This window comes from Uloborus diversus, chromosome 2 (genome assembly GCF_026930045.1).
Source record: "Uloborus diversus isolate 005 chromosome 2, Udiv.v.3.1, whole genome shotgun sequence".
Lineage (NCBI taxonomy): Eukaryota > Metazoa > Arthropoda > Arachnida > Araneae > Uloboridae > Uloborus > Uloborus diversus.
Window position 1 is genome coordinate 24,358,550 of NC_072732.1, and position 22,414 is coordinate 24,380,963.

Sequence of the window (22,414 nt, forward strand, 5' to 3'; positions counted from 1 at the left end):
AATTATCCTTGTTTTTGTTAATTAAAGCATGTTCAGATTTTTTGTGGAAAAGAATTATTTAGATTTTGACCCTCTTTGGTTTGCTTGTTGTCCCCTTTTAGCCTCGGGCATACCGACACGATTGAGATCAACTAGTGCTATCGATTTGTCCGCTGTTAGGCGTGCCAAAGCTCGAGCTTCAAATTCCGTTGTTGCTAATCTCTCTAGAGGTTCTGGGGCTTCTCTTCGTAAGTTTTATTTTTATTTATGTTTGTTTAAATTATTTGTTTTATGCATGATAAATTGATATGCAGTGCACGTGTATGATTATTATTCTTTGTAGAAAATCTTTAAATGTCGTATGGGGTTCCCTTATGTAGTCCTCATCCATTATTCTAAGCTTGTGGTGGTTTTAATAAATAAATGAAATAAATTATAAAAAGCAACATTACAAGTTGAGGTTTGAATATTTGTAATTAGCAAAATTTCAGATGTTGGGAAAAATCATTCATATTTTCTTTTTTTCTCCTATCCTACTGTACTTTTGTCAAGAATCGGTATTTTTTTCCATTTCAGTTGTTTATTAGATTTTATTATGAAATATTTCTTTTTTTTTGTTTATTTATTTATTTAGTTTTTTTGAATTTTTCATTAAAATTATAGTTTGAAAAGATGTAAGACTGTCTGAATATATGAACACACTAAATGTGGTACAATATTACCAAATCAATTTAACAACCAGGAATAAAAATAAAGCAGTAGAAACAATAGTATGATTATAATCTGGACTTGTAGGCTATGGTCCATCCACAGAATCTTTCTGGATGACAGATTCAACATGTCCCAGGATTCTTTAAAGCAATAAATGCATTCAAAAGTGAATTCTTGGCATAAAGTTCTAAATCCTTCATTCAGTATTTTTTCTCAGTTAAAACTCTGGTTCTTGGAAATTTTTCGGAAGACCCATGAAAGTACTTAAAATAAATTTTGGCTAACTCTTTCAGTTGGCCAAAGTTAATATTTGTTTCAGGAATAATTAGAACTAAATGTAGATATCCAGATGTTGTCTGGAAAGAGAAATGAGCTGCTCGTGGAAAGGTTATGTTTGTTTAGACATCTGTCATTAAAAATACTAAATTGCCAAAAAATTCTTCATTGTGCTTCGGCTTGTGCGCATAACTTTGCGAATGTCTTAGTAATCACATTAAGGCAGTGTTTCTCGTTTAAACGTATCATTAATTTTTTTCCCCTAACCATTGTAATTTTTTAAACTCAAGTGAAGATTATTTCAGTATGCTGGTATTTTCCCAACAGTTACTTATAACAACTTTTGCACGTCTTATTATTTTTTTCTGCTTATTAACAAACCTGTAGATTATGATGATTCACTCTGAAACCTGTAAATGTGTAATTCTATTATAAAATTTTTAATTTTCGAGCCATTGTATGCATTTTTTCTATTTTTCTAATGTGCTGAATTATATTTACAGTTTTAATATAAGATCTGTTGGAATATTGTGAATAAGTGTTTTATTTTAAATAATTCTTGATGCCATTTAGGGCTCCTCTTGTAATTATATAATACAAATACAAATGTGGGGACCAGTAACAGGCTCTGGGCCCATCTAGGCTGATTTCCCAGTCAATTTTGTTAGTCTTTAATGAAGATCAATGGCCCTCTGAGAAACTATCTACTCCCTTCTTGCTCATTACTGCCTCTTCTGATAAGCTGTTCTAAGTGCTCACAACCCCACTAAAGTAGTAATTTTTCTTAATTTAACGATTGGTCCGAGATTTGAATTGCTTAAAACATTGGCCCCTTATCCTGCTTTTTGTACTAAAATATGACCCATTAACATGTTTCATTTTGATAAAATTAAACAACTGAGTTATTCTGACTCTCCTTTGCTCGATATCACATTAAAAAACAATAAAGTTGCTCTTATGGGGGGGGGGGGGGTGTTTTTTTATGTTTTAAGTTGGAACTTGATTTTAAATTTTCATTTTTAAAAAATTTTTTGTTAGTGTACTGACATTTTGATAATTCATCATCTAATTTAATCATAATTTGTGTAGCTCGTAACTCGGTACGTCGACATGAGACATCCATTCATGCAATTACCTCACCGGAAAGAGTTATCAAGTCTCGTCCAAAAGGATCTTCTCAATCTCAACGTAAGCAGTACCTTTCTCTTATTTGTTTTGATAAATTACGAGCCAAAAAATTCAATTTATATCATTTTCCGTCCTGAAATTTTATTTGCTTGTTTGGTGTGTTACATTGATTTATGAGCTTGTAGCTATAACATTTTCCCTTTGTGTGTGTGTGTGTGTGTGTGAGTGTGGGTGTTTTTTTTTTCTGGTAAGTATATTTCTGTGCATGTTGAACTATAAGTGCTGAACATTGTTTTAAATGAGTTCCAAAACCATATTTTAAAGAAATCACTGATGCAAAAGTTAAAAGTCATAAAGTTTTCTTATTTACTTGCCCCCCCTCCCCCCATTTATTAGGACCAATAAAAAACATACATTTTAAAATACACAATTCAAAATATTCAAAACTATGTAGCAGTGTTCTTAAACTTAGCAGCTGCCTTGGTTAAAGCTTTACCAAGACTTTTGATCATGAATTGCAAACATTTGATGTTGCACTTTTATAGCCTCACTAGTGATACCCGCATGGCTTTGCCCGTAATAGAAAAATCAAAAGGTCTTTTGGTTCGCCTGTATATTCACAAATAATGGGTGGTTAATTTTCTCGCCAGTTGGCTTGTACCCATCTTACGGTTCCACGTTATGATAATTTCGCATCTCGCCAATTGGCTTGTGCCCATGTTGTGGTTCCACGTTATGATAATTTCATAATTTACTCGTCCATCTTATGATATTTTTTTTCTTAAAATTGGAATAGAAAAAGAACCACATCGAATTTTCGAAAAATCGCTTTGAGGTGCACACCCCCATGCTACATACTAACTTTGTGCCAAATTTCATGAAAATCGGCCGAACGGTTTAGGCGCTATGCGCGTCACAGACATCCTACAGGCATCCTCCGGACAGAGAGACTTTCAGCTTTATTATTAGTAAAGAAGATGTAATGATGCCTAGTTGAACATCAATATATATTTTTTTCACTTCTGACTTAATGGCCCTAACACTGATGTAAAGTAAAAGGCATGTAAATTTTGAAAGGTTTCAATGTCTCATGTCCTTGAAATTTATATGTAGAGAAATTCTTTTGCCTCTAAAGTTGTGCAACGAATAGAGTAGAGCTAATCCTCTGCTGCATGCAAAATGGGAATTTTTGACCACTCCTATTTCTTTTCCAGTTGTAGTCTTTTCAACGTTCTCCTTTTTATTTTCTACCTGCATTTTCTTATGTACATACTAACTAGTCATTTTGAATTTTTCCTGAGGGGGTGGTGTGCAAATGGTATACATTCAATATAAGTTATATTAAAAAAATTAACAAAATAAGCCCACTTGTAAATATATTATATTTCTCAGGCCTGAGTGTAGGATAGATAAACATTTTGATTTAAGTAGACCAGTTACAGATTCACTATGTCACAAATGTGAGGGGCCTCCAGGACCACAATGGTCCTTAAGCGTATTCACAAATGCGCAAAATATATGTTTTACATAGTTCTGTAATAGAAATAGTGGGACCCCCCAAAAGTGCATTATGATGGGCCCCTTAACCTGTGATAGAATATGGTTATAGTAGGACAGCAATTTTGGTTTCAAAATTTTTTTTTTATTTTTATTTTTTATATTGGAAAATCTAATCTAATGGTTTAAAGTATTTAGAAAGAAGTTTTAACTGGTTCTGCTCAAATGATTGAAGGCGATTAAAAATGCCTAAGTGTGACTTCTCTATTACATGTCTGGAAGATCTGCTCAAACTTAACAGAAGTGACCGAAGATGGTCTATTAAAGAGATTTCTTAAGGATACAATGTAGGAAACATTAAGAACATCATACCCAGTTGGAATTGGCTCTTTAAGGAAGAAACTTCTTCCCAATACTTCTTTATTATGAATTCTTTGTTGCTTTAGTTTTACGTCTTGGGTATTTTAATTGCATTCTGTTGAACCGAGGCCTTCGAGATAGGAAGGCCATCCAACTAGCAAATGACGTCATTGTTCGTCGATCCATAATGATATTGGGAAGTGAGCACTTCGATTAGTATTTTGGTTTAATTAAACTATTTGGTTTATTTATTATTGTCTTCTATTATTTTAGTAGCATTTAAAGTTCTACTTTTTCCATTTGAAAACATAAAAAGGAACCCTATAATCATACACTAAAAAATACACTGAGCTTAATTCATAGTATTTTACATAAAAACATTTAAAAGTCTTACAAAGTATTCAAATAACTAAACACGATTTTATTTTACAATCATGTTAAAACGAAGTGATAAATAAACACAGTTTTATTTTTCATTTGATTCTTTTTTTTAAACTAATTGCATTTCAACTACTTGTATTTTGTATTGAAACATAAACTCTTAAAAAGTATTCAAATAAATAAATGAACTTTTATTTTACAATTACATCAAAACAAAAAAAATTTTACCAATGTATTTGAATAAGAATTAAATGAAATTTTAAAAAATAAACATTTTTACTTAAGTAAATGGGAAGCATGACTGCAATATGTTTCAAAGACATAACATCAAATTAAAGTACATAATACCAGATTATTAATGTTAACTTAGCTGAGCAAATTTATGCTTTTAAAAAGACATGAATGCTTGAGTGACATCCCCCAAAAGTAAACACTGCCCTACCCCCTTCAATTATGAAAACTTCAAGAAAAATACCCCCAAAACATCTCCCCCATCTCCCTTAAAATTTCAAGGGCACAGATATTTAACTAGAGCCGTTGAAAAGCTACCTTTACTATCAGACTATGATTCCGCCCCCCCCCCCCTTCGGTGGGCACTCTCGAAAAATTACTCAGGAATTCAACTTGAAAAATGTTAATTAAAGAAGGAATTATACAACATGCATACTGTATGTTGTACATCAAAAAAATGTATTCAATATCTAAGAAGCCTTTTTTTTTTTGGAATTTATTGCTACTTTTCCATTTTCAGCTTTTTCTGCTGCTAATGATTCTTGTGTGTGGGGGGGGGGGGGGCTTCAATAGTTCATTATTTTAGGCTTTTGAAAAATTATTTTAAAAATCATTAATTGATGACAAAGTAACCTCTTTCAAAAAAACTTTTCATAGAATGACCATTTTAGCAACTTTCTTCAATACTTAAAACCTCATGTATGTTAAATTTAGATCAACATTTTGCTGAGTATGCTCTTTTAGGAATTCAGTGTGACAGTTTTGTGACAGGGGGAAGGGAGGGGATAACAAGAAGTGTGACATCACGCGTTGTTTATAACAATATGCTCATGTTGAACAGCGTTACATGTAACAAGGAGGGGGAGGGGGCATTTGTTCAAAATTTTGCAACATACTTTATGGATAGCCCCTTAATTCAATGTATGTTACAGTTTCAGAGTTCCTGAAAGCTTATTAACAGAAAACCCAAGGAGTTCAAAAAATATGTAGTTCAAGACATTTTGCCCTTTTTAAGCATAAACAAACAAGCATAGAGCATTTGGCAAAAACACGTTACATATCCACTGCTCAAAAGTAATCTTTTGTAAGCCCAGAAATTATGAATACCTTTAACTCAACCACAATTTGTGCATAAATATCATAAAACTTAAAGACAACAGTGGAAAAAACATATATATTTTTTAATTTACGCACAGAACCAGCTTGTTTGAATAACATTGAAGGGGCGTAGTTGGGGGGAAATGTTTGAGTATCGAACCCACGACCTCCGGCGTTCAAAGCTAATCTTCTACCTCAGAACTACGGAAGCCCATCAAGGAATGTTTTTTCATCAAAATAACACATGCTAGCGTATGAAACAATTTAATCGACACCGAAAATATAAGATTAGTTCAGTTAAAAGCCTGTTTCAATAAACTTGTTTACATACATATTAACTGAATATCAACACCAAGTTACGTTGCTTCTGATAGCAACAAGTATATTTGCAGAAAATTTTGACGTATGTATATTGTCAGCTTGGAAAATCCATTTCGAATAAATGCATGTACAAGGTTGAAAAAATAAAGAAATAAAAAGTTGCAAGTTAACCATTTCAAATATTAAAGCAGTACGCTGAAATTACAAATTACAAAGATATCAGAAAGGAAACTGACAATTGTATGTGTAATAGAGGAAAGGTTAAGTAACCTTAACATGAACTCAAAAGGATTAAATGTAAATTTGTTTATCTGAGAAAAGTACTTACCTTCGAACTTTAAAATTTATTCTATGAGGAGCCCAACTTTTTTCTTCGCATGCAAGTTGTTCGGAAGCGGAAATCGCTGATTCACTTTCACTCAGCAGACACTTACAAGGCTTAATTATATATATATATATATATATATATATATATATATATATATTAATTGCCTCTACATTCCGGTGCGTGGAAAGGATGAGATAAATCCAACAGTATTGTATTCAAAAATATGCATCCGAAGTTACATATTTCCTATTTCATCTATTTCAGCCAGAGCACTACTGTTTACTGGTAAAACGCACTGCTTTCAAAGTTTCGCGCCAAGTTCATAGATCGACGACTGGTGGCGTAACGAAGCGGGGGGAAAGGAGTTGTCTGGCCTGTTATCACGTTGGTCTCGGTTAAACGCAGAATATTCCCGGTAAATTTTTGTCAAACTTTGCTTCATTTACAACTTGCTTTGGTTGGGTTTTATTGCAATATACCTCTTTATGGAGCCAAGATCATTAAGGACACCCTATCTGTAAGTCATGAGTCATAACGGTATTATATAAGCGAAACAAAGTTCAAAGCTGCTGACTTTAAATATATATGTCACTTTCATTCAGCTAAGAAATAATTTGAAAACGTGAGGTTTTTTTGTGTAGATGTTGCAGTTTTATAAAATGTTTCTGTTACTTCTTTGCTAATCAAAAGTAGGATAATCTGAATACAATAACTTTGACCCCAACTAAAAAGGTAAATTTAAACGAAAGTCTTTCAAGATAATGTTCAAACATTTCTAATTTTACTGCGTTATTGTGATGAAAAAACATTATTGGACTTTTTCTACAGAAATTCTAGAATGTTTAGCACTTTTAGCATGGTATTTAATTTTTGAAATGTGCCATGGTTTTTGCATGCTTTGTTAATTGTGATGTTGCTTTGTGATTTTACTGCATTTTATGTTTATAACAAACATTTAAAGTAATTAACGGTTTTGCAGTGTTATTTTAACTTTCAAAACAGTAAACTCATAAACGTGTATTGAATAATATCTATTCCCTAAAAACTTCTTTTTAACTTTTGTTAATGTTCCCTTACCCACCCATACCCATCAGTAATTTTGACTTTCAGCTAGCAGCAGGCCTGAATCGCCTTCATCAAGGTTAAGTTATGCTACATATTCTTCAACGGATGGTGCTAAAACCGGTAGACCTCGAAAAATGTCTGGAATACCCATTGCCACTAGTAGAGAAGCAAGTCCAACGCGGACAGGATATGGTAGTAGTTTTCCAAAATGTTTTTTTGTTTTCCCTTTGATTAAAAAAAAAATGTACCATAAAATATTGGCACATCAAAACAGTAATTATTTATTTGTCAAGACTTAAAATCCCCTGATGTAAAAGTAAAACAGCCCTGATAAGAAAAGCAATTTTATTTAACAATCATCAATTTGCTGAATAATATTGCTAAGATTGCATGCACTTTTCTTTTCTTTATATTTTCCTGCATAAACAAATGGTGTTAGGAATAAAATGAATCAATAATATATAATTGAGCTAAAGTGTCATGTTATATAAAAATAAAAATTCCGACATCTTTTTTAGGGGGGGGGGGTCAATATTTTTCTTTTAATAATATTTTTCAGAATTTATAAATTGTTTTTTATAGTTTTTTTTTTTTTTGAAGACAATATTTTTGTTTTGCTACAAAGACATGTCTGGGTATGATCATCTTGTGTTACTCGGAGACCAATTGCATCCTTTCATTGACTTCATGAGCCCAAATAACTGAAATTTTCCCGGATGATGGATTTAGTTAGGGTTTAAAAGCATGTGCTAAATCTTTTTTTTGTATCCAAAAATTATCAACCAACAACTTTCACAGCTATGAACAGCTGTTGACTAAACATGTGTGAATATTTTTCCTGAGGACTTCTAATGACCCTCCTCGAGTTGTTTCATTTTTGACAGTAAATAAAATTTTCATACAATTTTAACAGGCAACCCTGACTTTTGGCGCCTTTGTGTGTACCTTTTTTGTGACATTTACTAGTGAATTAGTGCAATGTTTAGAAATTGCATATTGAATTTAATATTTAATTGATGGTCGACTACTGTTTTTGATTTTCAGTTAACAAAAGTGCCCCAGTAATCTTAACAAAGTTGTTTGTGAGTGTGCAGTTTGTGAGAACTAGACAGAATGAAAAAAAGTGCTTGCTTTCACAATGAATAACAATCTAAAATGTATTTGATTTGAACATTTGTGCTTAAAAATTAATAATATTATACATTTTTTCATATATGGGTCATTCTTCAAAAAGTGTAACTTTACTGTCACACGGTTTTTACAGAAAAAAATTAAAGGAACAATCAATTTAACAATGCTTTTTAATTTTATTAAAATTATATCTATTTAAATCTGCTAACAATTTTTTAATAATAATTTTATATTTAGTATATTTTTGGTTCACAACATGTGAATTTTCACCTCCCTGGCATGTCACACACCTTGTGTGACTGTTTATAATGCTTAATAGCTTTTTTAATTAAAAGTATATACTTATTTATTTATTATTCCTTTCACAAGTGTCTCATATACTAATTGTTTAAGTATATTTAATTTTTTAATATTGTGTTTTAGTTTGTTTTAGTAAGATAAGGAGTTATGTCACACAATAAATTCTCACCTCTGTTACCTAAACACAAAATGCCATCGCTCATTAGCATGTAGCAGTACTGACGTCAAATTTTCTTTTCATTAATACAAAAGAGCCCCCTTGTTTATTTTCAACCATAGAAAAAAAGTTGTGAGATATTTGCATAACAATTAGTATTGTAACGGATTCGGTGCGTCTTCCACTTTCTTGGAATGAAGACACAGTTCTTGATAAAAACACAGGAAATTTATTTACACTATGTACAGGAAAGATCTTCAACAACTGCTAAATTATTCATCAGCAATTAAGCAATTATCACACAACACCGTTAACTCAACGTTTACACACGTATTTACTTCCAAATACGAAAACAACACAGCGAAATGCCTCGCAATAAACAGAGCAAAAATGCTCTCAGTTCGAAATATCAATCAAAACTCTCCTGTTTATCCATCGCCAACGGCTTATATAGACACCGAAAAGAAATTTCTCAAATATTCCTTACGCTTCTGTAAAGTAGTAGACCGTTATCAAATTTTATCAATGAACAAAAAGGAAATAGGGGTCGTATACTTTAGCGGAATGCAAAGGGGTTGTATATTCATTATGGGAAACTATTTACAGGTTACGTTACTACAATTATTACTTTTTACAGGATTTGTAACAGTATATATCATGGCCTTTTAAGTTTTGTACTCCCTTTAATGGATTAGTCGCAAAAGCTTACTTGACCACAGGTTGCCTGTCTCTAATGGACATCAAAACAACTTCTCTCGAGTCATATAGAGAATTTCTTATTTGTGTAGAATATTCTTGGAGTAAATTGTGCTATAATGTACTTGGCTGAGTGTCCAATCCGTTATGAACCCGAAACTCGCTATACAAATATCTAATAATGATTTTTGGTGTTTTACTTTTCAGTTAAAAGTGAAATTGTTTCAGACAGTTAAAATCAATAAAATGTAACCAAGACAAATAATAGACTAGCAGCTTATTATTATTATTATTTTTCTTTTTTTTCACAGGCCTTATGTTTTGATAATTTAATTAATTTCAAGTGTTAAGAATTTTGTCATGCTGTTTATTTGCTTTATGTTTGAAGCATAAATTAACTGTGCTTTTGAGTTGCTGTGCTTTGTTATTTGCTTGCGCATTATGTAAATGCGATTCTCATTGTAGCTCATGAGAGGCGGTTAAGTGGCTCTCGTACGAGGCTAACAGGTGCTGGTGAAAAATATCCAGTTTTATCATGTAAGTGCTTCATTGTGTAGTATTTCTATTGTGCATTTTCAAAGAAGTGGCTCTATTCTTTTGCATAACAATGTTTTTTTTTCCATTCAGATCCTTTTCACAAAGGATCTGAATTTTATTTGTACCAAAAAATATTGGTTTCAATGTTCTTTGTTGAAGTGTAAGATTTTGGTTTTTATGGCAACACTCCGGCCTTCTGCCCTTGTTCGAGACACCTTCTTCACTTGTAAGATTTTTGGCTGAGGTGATAAAATCATAATACATGTTTGATTACTTTACTTGACAGCTAAATTATGCTTTTCTGCACAAATGTCACATGAAATAAATTTAATTAAATGAAATTTGGTTATTTTCCTGCTTTCAATTTATGAGCAGTATTTTGTATACCTCATTGCTATCATTATGAAGCTGAACTATTTGGGATAGGAGAAATGTAAAATTAACACTTTAATGTGATCAATTTTATTCCTTTTGATTCTCTAATTAAGCTTTCCTGCTTTAGCTTATGATGAAAAGAATATAAATGACAAGCCCAACAACAAGTGTCAAACAGTTAAACAGAAATGCTAAAATGATTATATTTTATTCCATCTCTTAAGATGTTTTCAATTCCAGATTTTCTGTATGACTGTAGTTTTAGCAAATTGAAAGAACAAACAGTTTTAAAACTTCCACACCTCTTGATTTTCCTTTTCTTAGTGCTTTTTTAATCAGCAGTGATCAGGAGTTAAAAGTTTTCCCTATATTCCTAAAAGCGTAATATTCTTGTTTTTAGCATTTTGTCCTGGTTTTCCTGTTTCTTTTGAATTGTTTTCTTTCTTACCTAAAATGCTGCTTCAAAAATGCTTTTCCCCAATGGCAATTACATCTAAATGCTCACCCAAAAGGCAATTACCTCTGACTTTATGCCAAGTCTTCCCTAAGTTTCATCTCTGACACAGTTATCCTTGAGTACAACAGTTTGAAAAAATCTTTAAATTTTTGCTGTGCAATTACCATTTACATTGTGATTTAACTTATGGCATTTGACTAGCAAATAGTTTAATGAACTTCTAAAACAAGTGGATAAATGATGACACATCATATTATTATAATGAGTATAACTTACAGTATAGTGCCAAAGTTTGAAAACTACATAGCTATGCTCCAATTTTTGGCACAACTGTTGCATTTTTAGAGAGTTTGTTCAATGGTGGTTTGAATAACTTAAATTTTTCTTTAAAACTTTTAGTTAAATTGCTTCTTAACGCATGTATTTGTTCATCAGTAAAAACTCTATTGTTATTCATGCCGCCAGGACTAGGGAGAATTATTTTTCCGGCAGTGGACTGTATATGATATTTGTTGACTGCATTGATGAGTCGTTGATGAAAAAACTAAACAATTTATTTACACTAAAGGCATGAAAAATAAGAATAGGATATGCTTGTATCCTTGCCATCTAAGACTGGCAGCAAGAGCCCAATGGCTGCATCCGCTAAGTATCTTACGAGAAGGGTGGTTTTCACTCACCTCTCCAAAAAGGGGGCTTCAGGGTTGCTTGGGGAAGCCAAGACCCCTAGTGTACATCACTCGTAGACGCACACAGAAGCATTAATAATTATTAATTCTTTTTTTTTTAATTTGTTTTAATTAGTTTTGTTTTTCATTCTGTTTAAAAGCAAGAAACTCGTATTGAAAAACAAAATCCTTATTTTTAGCCTCTGCAACTCCACTAATGGGTGAGAAAGTGCTACAACAAAGCAGGGAAGCTGAAGTTGCTGTTGCAGATGCCTTAGTAAGCTATTATTATTATTATTATTTGAAAATTAACTATGATATATTTCGATGCTGCCGAATAATGCAGTTTTCCCAATGTGGGGTTGCTAATTGAAAAGGAATAATCCATTTTTAGTACGATCCCATTGCTGTCCCATTCTGAAATTTTTACCACGCGTGGACCCCATTAGTAAGCAGAAACTATATGCTTCTCAGACTTTAAAAAAATTAACTTTCTAAAATATTCAAGGTCAAATAATGATTTGCATGTCCTTGAAATATTAATATCACGTAACCTTGCGAAGTGACATATCATGTGAAAGCCTATTAAAAAAGCTTCAAAATAACATCTAGTACAATACTCTAGCTCCTATGGAAACTGAGAAAAATGAATTTTTGTAACTATCCAAATGTCACTTTTTGCCACTTTTCGATTACTTTAGAGGTCTCCCACAAAAAAAAAAGTAATGAAAAAACCTAAAAAAAACTTATATTTTTCAATCATCACGTTGGTCGACTCACAGCTGTATATTTTGTAGAAATCAAGGATGGGTCAATTTCAGAGGCTTGTCGATTTGGCGGGGAATGACGCACTAACTATATTGTTACTCAATAATTGCATCAACCAGTATTGCTAACTCTTATTTATGCAGCACCACTGAAACACATAAATGAACTTTTCAGAGAGCACCTACTCGTAGGAGATACAACGCCTTTGATGATCAGTCCGATGAGAGCGAGACGTCTAGTGTTTGTTCTGACAGATCATTCAGCTCTTTTGGAAGGAGTGTGGATGTAAGATAGTCGTATATGATTCTGATTTTTAATTGAAAACATGAACTATTTCTATTGCAGTTTGGTTATCATTACTATGCATATCATTTGTCTATCTTGTGCAATGTAGGATATCAATGAAGTGATACATAACCTGCACAGTATTCATTGGTCAGATCGCAAGGAGGGGCTGCAAGCACTGCAGGCATACTTCCGATCCGGTCGTACCTTGTCCCACATAGAGCTGAAAAAAGTTACGGATATATTTACCAAAATATTTATGGACCCTCATACTAAAGTATGTTCTTAAAACAATTTGTTTCATTTTATTTATTTATTTATTTGTTTTTATTTATTTATTTATTTGTTTGTTTTTTTTTTTAATTTATTTATTTATTTACATGAAATACACCGCCAGCTCAGTCATTTCCAGCCGAGGACTGCAGTTTCGTGCTTATTAGCACTCATCAGCCCCCAGCTCAGTCACTTTCCTATGCCGGGCTGATGAGTGCTAATAAGCACAAAACTGCAGTCCTCGGCTGGAAATGACTGAGCTGGCGGTGTATTTCATGTATTTCTGCCTTAGCCCTGGCTATAGGGCTGTAACTTACTGAATATTTATTTATTTATTTATTTATTTTTGGGTCTTATTAATTTTGAGGTGTTTTTTTTTTTAACACAGAGAGTGGTAAGTTGCTTATTTTTTTTTTATTTTTTCTGTTTCTTTTTCTTAAATTCCATTTGTAAACTAGAGCATGAAAAATTTTCAAACTGTTATCTTGAATTTTGAATTTCAGATCAGTTTTGTTATGCAAATTTTGAACTCTACTCATAAATTAATGATAATGACATTTTGTCCAAGTAAAATTACAGCAGTAAATCAAAGAGCTTTAAAAATCTTATGTCGTCCTGTTACGGTTAATAAATAATACATGTTTTTAATAACTCAAAAAAGCAGCGGTGAGTGTACTTAAGTGCGCGAATTAGAAGCAATGCTTTTTGAATGAAAAGCATTTTAGACATTTTTGTACACTATAAAAAAGTGTGATGAACTTAGAGAATCGGGTTTTTCCCCGGATACATCACTTGGCTCATTTTATATCTTGGCAATCATTTTTCATTTTGTTCATAGCAATAATGAGAGAAAGTCCATCAAATAATTAAAGTAACACATTTTAGTGTAAAATAAGCCGCCAAGTAGCGAAAAAGCCGAAAAAAATGTCAAAAGTTTGATTTAATAATGCACCAAGTAATTTTTTGGAAAAAGAAAGCAAAATGTTAAATCAACCCTTGAAGCTATGCATGGAGTGTCATTAAAATGTTAAGTCAGAAAAAGGGGAGCAAACTTGGAGACGATGTAAATATTATTATGCTCTTTCAGTTACGAGATAAAGTAAACAAGTAGATAAAGTAAGCATGTCGGCAAATTAAGTAAAGTACCTGCAACTGAAAGGTACCGAGAATTTTGCTTTCAAATGTAAAGAAAGATGATGTTTTTATTAGCTTCTGTGGTCTCAATATGAAATTCCATAAAAACTGTATGAAAGGTACAAAAAGAGCCAAAATACAATTAGTTGTGCCTTAAGGTGAGCAAGAAAATACTTCAACTTTTCCACCCCTAGTTTGGTGCAAAAAGGTGTTGTACAGAAATTGATTTTTCAACTGCCCAAAATTTTTAACTAGATTCATCGGATTACTTGCTAAATATTGTCAACAACGCTAAATTGAAACCAGATACGAAAAGTAATTTTTTGGCCCAAAATGAACTTGGTATACAAAAGCTTCAAAACCGAAACTTGGTTACCACATGCTTTGAGGGGAAAAATTTTAAAATGGGACTTAATTAGCAAGTAAATTCTTGGTATAGCTGTCTATTTTATTTAAGTGGGTGTGTTGGCAAATTAATCCAGACAAATGTATATCTGTACTTTCCGTTTAGGAGAATTAAACGAATTAGCAGTCATTATTTTGATTTTTTGTTGCTGATTATTTTGAAAATCTGTACAGTAAAACCTGTCTACAACGATACTGTTAAGACCTAAAAAAAGTATTGTTATAGACAGACTTAGATAAAAAAAAAACTTTCTGCAAACACAAATCCTAACTGGAAAATTTTCTGCAAATAATTATTTTGCCTGACTCATCCTTGAATAAAAAATTTAATTTGTATTCAAATATGAAAGAAACAAAAAAAAAAAAAAATGCTTTAAATCTAATTTAATATCTTTAAATCTAATTTAATATCTTTCTTTAATATCTTAAATTTTTTTTGCAATAACATATAGTTAGTTCTTATTTTTCACCAACTGAAGAAGACTGCCGAAACCATTATTTTTTTTACACATGTGCTTCAAAAGGCTTTTGGAGAAAGACTTTAACAGAAATAAACTTTGGGATTTTCTTAAAAATTCCATTAAAAAAAAATTAAATCAACGTTAGCAGTTTGAAAAAAAATTTCTGCAGAGCTAAAAATTTTCTGCGAACGCCGTTCGCGCGTTCGTCTATATTATGCAAGACTGGTTATAGACAGGTTATCGTAATAGACAGTTTGATTATTAATACTGACATATTTTCTGGCGGGACCACGGAAAATATCGTTACAGACAGGTTTATTGTTATAGACAGTATTGTTATACACAGGTTTCACTGTAGCAGTAAAAAAGCTTCCTTTATTGTATGAAATTTAAATTTATCAAACTAAGAATCACTTACTGAAGTAATTTTGTTGTTAATATTATTTTTTGATAAGTTTTGGACAGAAAGTTAGATTTTCGACAATTATGTCAAAAAGTAGTTTTGGGCATGTGAGTAAAAACCTAGGTTAAAACTATCAAAAACTTGCCTGTCATTGATAAATATACTCTCTCTCAAAGAATACAGATTTGCTATCTGGTGTTTTGTGTTTGTTGATGACTTTTCATTTTGTTATGTCGTAGGTTTTCTCTCTTTTTCTGGATGCGTTAAATGAGCTTATAAGTATACATAAAAGTGAGCTGCAGTTCTGGTTGTATGTTTTACTGACTCGTTTATTTCAAAAAATGGGTGCGGATATACTAGGATCTGTTCTAGCAAAGATTCAGAAGACTCTAGATTTAGTGAAGTAAGTGTGTTCTTACTATCAAACAATCAATTCAATTTTGAATAAAAAAAAACATTTGCCACAACATTAGTTTTATCCAACTTCGTGTTGCACTTCTAAAAATTTGCATATCCTTTCTTCAAACTGACTATAAATTTATCCATATATGTAATTTTTCAACGAATTGGTGGTATCCGATGAATTTCAATCTTCAGATTTCCGGAATTCCCCCTTTCTTGTTCTTCTGTTCTTTTATTAAATTCTTAAAAAGAAAATATAGCAATTTAACCTCCCACTCCCCAAAAAAAGCCTCATTAAAAAAACTAATGTTAATTTTATGCAACAAGCTTTATACTGTTCCCACTTTAGGAAATTATAAGTATTATCGAAAAGCAGTTGCAGATGTTTAAAGATAGCTATTCAATTTCAAAAATGCTTTAAAATGACATAAGCTTACTTTTCCACTCCCAAGCAGAAGAATGCGTATGTTGTTTTCAGTGTCCTATCTTTTCTGCACCATGCACGATAATCAATTTTTAAGTTTTATTATGATGTAAACGACTTTATTTATTTTTAATTTTCATTAAAATTTTAGTTTGAAGATATAGTGCCACTGCATGCCCCGTTAAAGTGTAGTTAATCACTTAAATTACCAGTAATCTAAATGAACCCAAGAAGAAGCATTTTTTGAAATGTAATCTGATGTTATAAAACTCTTATTCTTTTCAAACAAGTTTGTTTACCGAGAGTTGAAAAAAAAAAATGCAAAATGATTTTCTCACTAGCTAGCAGAGTTCCATGATTTTCATTCTTCAGATTCTGTAAAACACTTTCAACCTTTTCTTCTTTTTGAATATTTACATCTATGTTATCTGTAGTGTTATGTTTCAATAAATGTTTCCTTTTTGCAGAGAATCTTTTCCATATGGAAACCAATTTAGTGCCATTATGAAGTACTTAAATGATCAAACTCAGACACCTAATGTAAAGGTAAACTTTCTTCAGTAATTTATTAACTAGTAATGTATGAATGTTGTTGCATGTATTATATTTCCGTCATTTCCTACAGCAAAAAATTGCAATCTTGAAATATTTGAGCTCTTTGATACCAGAAATGGATCCTGGTAAATTTTCAAGTGCCAATTCTGAAGTGAGTTTTGCTGTAATGAAAATGATATCTTGGATCGTTCAACCAAAAGGCAGTGATATTAGAAAGGTAATGACAACTAATGTGTTGTTGGTCTTTTTGAACCTTTTTCTAGCTTTTTGATTCTTTTGATTCTAAGTTTTATATATTCTTCATATATATATATATATATATATATATATATATATATATATATATATATATGAATGAAGATTTTTTTATAACTAACAATTTTTTTAAATCTTGCCGGTAAATTATGTTCTAATTTTGCTTTTTTTATGTGGACAGTACAATGCCCAATAAAAAAGATTTTAAGTTTTCTCATAAAAGTTCTGTTCAATTTTTGTATTTTGACAAAGTGATATTAAAAAAATAATAATATGCTGCTTGTGCATGTTTAGACTGCTTAGGGACTGTCCACAAATCATGTCACACTTTGTAAGAGAGGGGGTTCATGAAATTGTGAGTTAGTGACAAGGAGAAGGGGTAACAAGAAATGTGACATTAATAATTTTTTTAGTAGGAATGTTTGTGAAAAACAGCTTGACATGTGGCAAAAAGGGGTGTCAAAAATGTTGAAAAAATGTGTGACATTATTTATGAAGAGCCCCTTAATACATTTGTTGTATTTTTATGTGTATATGTTGTATATTATGTGTTATCAAATTGCATTCTGGACACAGAAATTGGAGTACTGTTCTTTCAGTTAGTAAAACTAAAAAAGATTCCTTGTGAATTCAACATTAGCATAATATAGATTTCATGCACAAAGCAGAAAAACATATATTTGCCAGAGGCGGCAATGAACAGTGGGTGGGGGGGGGGGGGGCAAAAAAAAACGACCAATAAAAGCCATAGATTTTTAGCAGCAGCAAAAAAGAAAAGAGAAAAAAAAAAGTACGAAATTTTGCTAAGGCTGTTTTTGAGAGCATATGAGTGGTAATTGATGTAAATCTAACAGCTCACGTTTTTCTTACGGTTTTGATGAATTATGTACGCAAAACTTTCCCCGAAGAAACAGTTAGACTTGAATTAGACTTACATTATTTAACCCAAAGTATTTTCAGATGTCACAAGCACTTGATAACAATTTCATTAAGCAAGTATGGCTTGTTTAAGTCAAACTATTGATTTACTAATATCTAAACAATAAATACATAAACTAAAAGTTACTGCTTGTGCTAAATAATGTTTCGTAAACAGATATACAAAGTAAAACAAATAATTATGATCTGAAATTTTCAGAGTTCTGTTTTTTACTTTCTTCTATATCTAATATATAGAAGAAAGTATTGGATTCGTGCAAATTTTCGAATTTCGAATTTTGACGGATTCGAACGTTTTGAGGTGTGCTGAGTTCATTTCGACTATTTTTGGAAAATGTCTGTCTGTCTGTGTGTGTGTATGTATGTGTGTGTGTGTGTGTGTATGTATGTGTGTCACGTCTGTGTGTGACCAGCTTTTTGTGGCCGCTCTACAGCAAAAACTACCGCATGAAATCGAACGAAATTTGGTACACATATGTGCCCCTATGTGAACTTGTGCCCATTAGTTTTTGGCGCGAATTCCTCCAAGGGGGGTGGAGCAATGGGACGTTTTTTGAGTTACGCGTGCTTGCTATTCCTCAGGAAGTAACTGGCGGAATCAAACAAAATTTGGTCCATATGTTGCCATTAACAGGAGCAGGTGCTGATTCAATTTTGGTGTCAATAACTCAAAGGGGGGTTGAGCTATAGAACGTTTTTTGTCGTCAATTGTGACTGCTGTATCTCAAGAAATAACGAACGGAATCAAACAAAAATTTTTTGACAAGTAGCCCTTAGTGGGTATAAGAGCTGATTTTATTTTGGTGTCAACAGCTAAAAAGGGGGGTAGCGCAATCGCCCGTTCTTTTTTTCCATTGTGAGTGCCCTATCTCAAGAAGTAATGCTACGTTCTGGTTGAAATTTGGAATATATGTGAATCCATACGTAAACAGGCTTTGGTTCAATTTTGACTCCAATCGCTCCAAGAGGTGTTGATTTTTTTTTTTTTTTTTTTTTTTTGCGAATAAAAATAGTTTTATTAATGCAACAATAAGAAAGATAAATCGTAATAGATTGTCGTCTGCGTATTTCTCGTGATTTTAATTGTATGGAAATGATCGGAAATATTATCTCAATGATTTAAAATTTTTAACTGTTGCCATCTTATGTTTGTTAATAAATAAAATATTTGTAATTAATTCAAGTAAGGCTTTTAAAGTAACTTTCAATTTTCGCTCTTTGTTTTGTTTTTACAATAATTCAGACATTGGGATGGTCGTCAAGTTTTTGCATGTGTAATTTTGTTTCTGTTAGGAATATTGCTTCCTCGTCAAGCATGGGGAGGGATCAGAAAAAGGAAAAATATAGAAGAAAGTTTCGTGATGGCCACAACATACTAGTTTTTTTTTTTTTTTCAAATTTTTACTTTCTTCTATATCTAAGATATAGAAGAAAGTATTGGATTCGTGCAAATTTTCGAATTTCGAATTTCGACCGATTCGAACGTTTTGAGGTGTGCCGAGTCCATTTCGACTATTTTTGGAAAATGTCTGTCTGTCTGTGTGTGTGTATGTGTGTGTGATTCATGTCTGTGTGTGACCAGTTTTTTGTGGCCGCTCTACAGCAAAAACTACCGCATGAAATCGAACGAAATTTGCTACACATATGTGCCGCTATGTGAACTTGTGCCCATTGGTTTTTGGCACGAATTCCTCCAAGGGGGGTGGAGCAATGGGACGTTTTTTGAGTTACGAGTGCTTGCTATTCCTCAGGAAGTAACTGGCGGAATCAAACAAAATTTGGTCCATATGTTGCCATTAACAGGAACAGGTGCCGATTCAATTTTGGTGTCAATAACTCAAACGGGGGTTGAGCTATAGAACGTTTTTTGTCGTCAATTGTGACTGCTGTATCTCAAGAAATAATGAACGGAATGAAAGAAAAATTTATCGGCAAGTAGCCCTTAGTGGGTATAAGAACTGATTTTGTTTTGGTATCAGCAGCTAAAAAGGAGGAAGCGCAATAACCTGTTCTTTTTTTCCATTGTGAGTGCCCTATCTGAAAAAGTAATGCTACGTTCTGGTTGAAATTTGGAATATATGTGAATCCATATGTAAACAGGCTTTGGTTCAATTTTGACGCCAATCGCTCCAAGAGGTGTTGATTCTTTTTTTTTTTTGCGAATAAAAATAGCTTTATTAATGCAACAATAAGAAAGATAAATCGTAATAGATTGTCGTCTGCGTATTTCGCGTGATTTTAATTGTAAGGAAATGATCGGAAAAATTATCTCAATGATTTAAAATTTTTAAATATTGCATCTTATGTTTGTTAACAAATAAAATATTTGTAATTCATTCAAGCAAGGATTTTAAAATAACTTTCAATTTTCGCTCTTTGCTTTGCTTTTGCAATAATTCAGACATTGGGATGGTCGTCAAGTTTTTGCATGTGTAATTTTGTTTTCATTGGGAATATTGCTTCCTCGTCAAGCATGGGGAGGGATCAGAAAAAAAAAGAAAAATATAGAAGAAAGTTTCGTGATGGCCACAACATACTAGTTAGTTTTGGTACCTAAATTAGAAATTAAAATAAATAAATGAACCAGAAAAGGGGGAGATGTGCAGTTGCCCCCCCCCCCCCCCAGCCCCTGAGTTGCCGCCACTGATAGTTGCTGTACTATATGTACAAGATGTTTATGATTTGTAGTTGCAAAGCCAATACTGTATTATTCATGTTTTTATTGACTCCCATGAATTCATTAGCATTCCTTTTTATTTTAGTACAGTGAAGATGTTCTTGTAGCTTTATTTTCATTAAATGCTGCTGAATATTCAAAACTGGTTGATCAGCTGCCCAAAGCATACAAAGTAAGCTAATTGTAAAAATTGCATCTCATAGAACATAAGTATCTTGAGTCTACTTCATTATATTTTAATTTTCTGCCTGTGAAACATAATTAGTAATGGAGAATTAAATTCGTGTGTGATAACTTTTCATTTAAAACATCTCATTATGAGAATAAAACCACATCAACCTTAATTTTTTTTTATGAGACGGAACGCATTGCTAGCAATATTTGTATTATTCCTTAAAATGTTCTTTAATTGTGTAAATAATGATTAATATTGTTCATTAATCACAAAATCATTCATTTACTACACAAAAAATCATTTTATTGTAATGTAGAAAGCAATGTTTGGTATTAATGCTTTAACTAATACTTGATCATTCTATATTTCTTTGTGTACATTTATATCGAAACTTCTGTTAGAACATGCAGTATGGTACAAATTTTATTTCATACATTTTCCATGTTAAAATGGGAGTTTTATGTAATTTGTTATTTTTAACTTGTTTTGAGCATAAGAGGTGAAAGAAATAAACATCACATAGTTCTAAGTTCCTTTACACACTCGATTTTGAAAGAAAAAAAAAACACTTATCAGTGAAATAAAATTTCCTCATCTCTACTGAACCAGGGGTGAAGCTTTGACCGTTTAGTTCTGTATCACAATATACCCTCAAAATTTAAATAGATAGGAGTGTTGAATTTTTAACTGTCTAACTTAATTTAAATAGTGTTTTAACATGTACACTTAAATTTGAAGAAAATTGTTTATTTTATGAATTTTTTTGTACTTTTACAGGGTTTGCCAATATATATATCATGGTATATAGTACAATATATATCTAATATTTATTTTGTAAATATCGTGATATTTTTTATTTTTGGTACAGTGAAACCTCTTCTAGCGGCCACCTATCTTAACGACCGATTTTTTATGGCACAGAATTCTTTAGTCCACAGACTTAATGTTAAAAACACCATAGACTAATAATAAGAGTAGACCGAGCTTTCCCAGACTTGCTGATGACGGCATGGTTGCTAGATGGCAACATTATCTATAGTTTGGCACTCGTCATGTATTTTAAGACGTAATGTATTTTCATTATAATTTTTTTTTTCCAGGTGCAAAGATTGAACTGTTTTTCTTTCAGTTATGCATTATTTTGGCATTAGTTTTTGATCACAGTTTTCAGTAACTTTTATTTCATTTGGAACAGCAACGTCAGCGTTGGCGTGAACGTAATGGCATAAACGTTTTGCGTTAACGCAAAAATGTACTAATCGGTATCTTAAATTGAAAGTTTAGGTAAACATCTTACAGTTTGCCGATTATTTTTGGGCGCTTGCATCTTTAATTGCTTATAGAGTTATTGAAATTGACTAAAGAAAATGCACAATACGATCTATACGAAAAACTCACTATATTAATAAAATATTTACAACTTAGAATAACAAATTTACAAATCGGACTCCATAAAAGATCATTCTTCCGTGTTCCATCAATTCTATTTATTTTATTTCTCGCTCGCGTTGATGGTCTGCTACGATCAACGCCCGCTGTTGCCAGGATATCCACCAGTCACA

The 22,414-nt window shown here is 32.0% G+C and overlaps 1 protein-coding gene across 1 annotated transcript in view; it reads left to right on the forward strand.

Moving 5' to 3' along the window:
• Positions 1-22,414, forward strand: part of LOC129217782 (CLIP-associating protein 1-like) — an 86,044-nt gene that overhangs the window by 23,394 nt on the left and 40,236 nt on the right. The window contains exons 11-21 of the mRNA XM_054852125.1: positions 102-227; positions 2,056-2,154; positions 7,421-7,567; positions 10,125-10,196; positions 11,897-11,973; positions 12,639-12,749; positions 12,859-13,026; positions 15,665-15,828; positions 16,719-16,797; positions 16,877-17,023; positions 20,763-20,849. Of these exons, the coding sequence (XP_054708100.1) occupies positions 102-227; positions 2,056-2,154; positions 7,421-7,567; positions 10,125-10,196; positions 11,897-11,973; positions 12,639-12,749; positions 12,859-13,026; positions 15,665-15,828; positions 16,719-16,797; positions 16,877-17,023; positions 20,763-20,849 (1,277 nt within the window). The remainder of the gene's footprint in view (positions 1-101; positions 228-2,055; positions 2,155-7,420; positions 7,568-10,124; positions 10,197-11,896; positions 11,974-12,638; positions 12,750-12,858; positions 13,027-15,664; positions 15,829-16,718; positions 16,798-16,876; positions 17,024-20,762; positions 20,850-22,414) is intronic.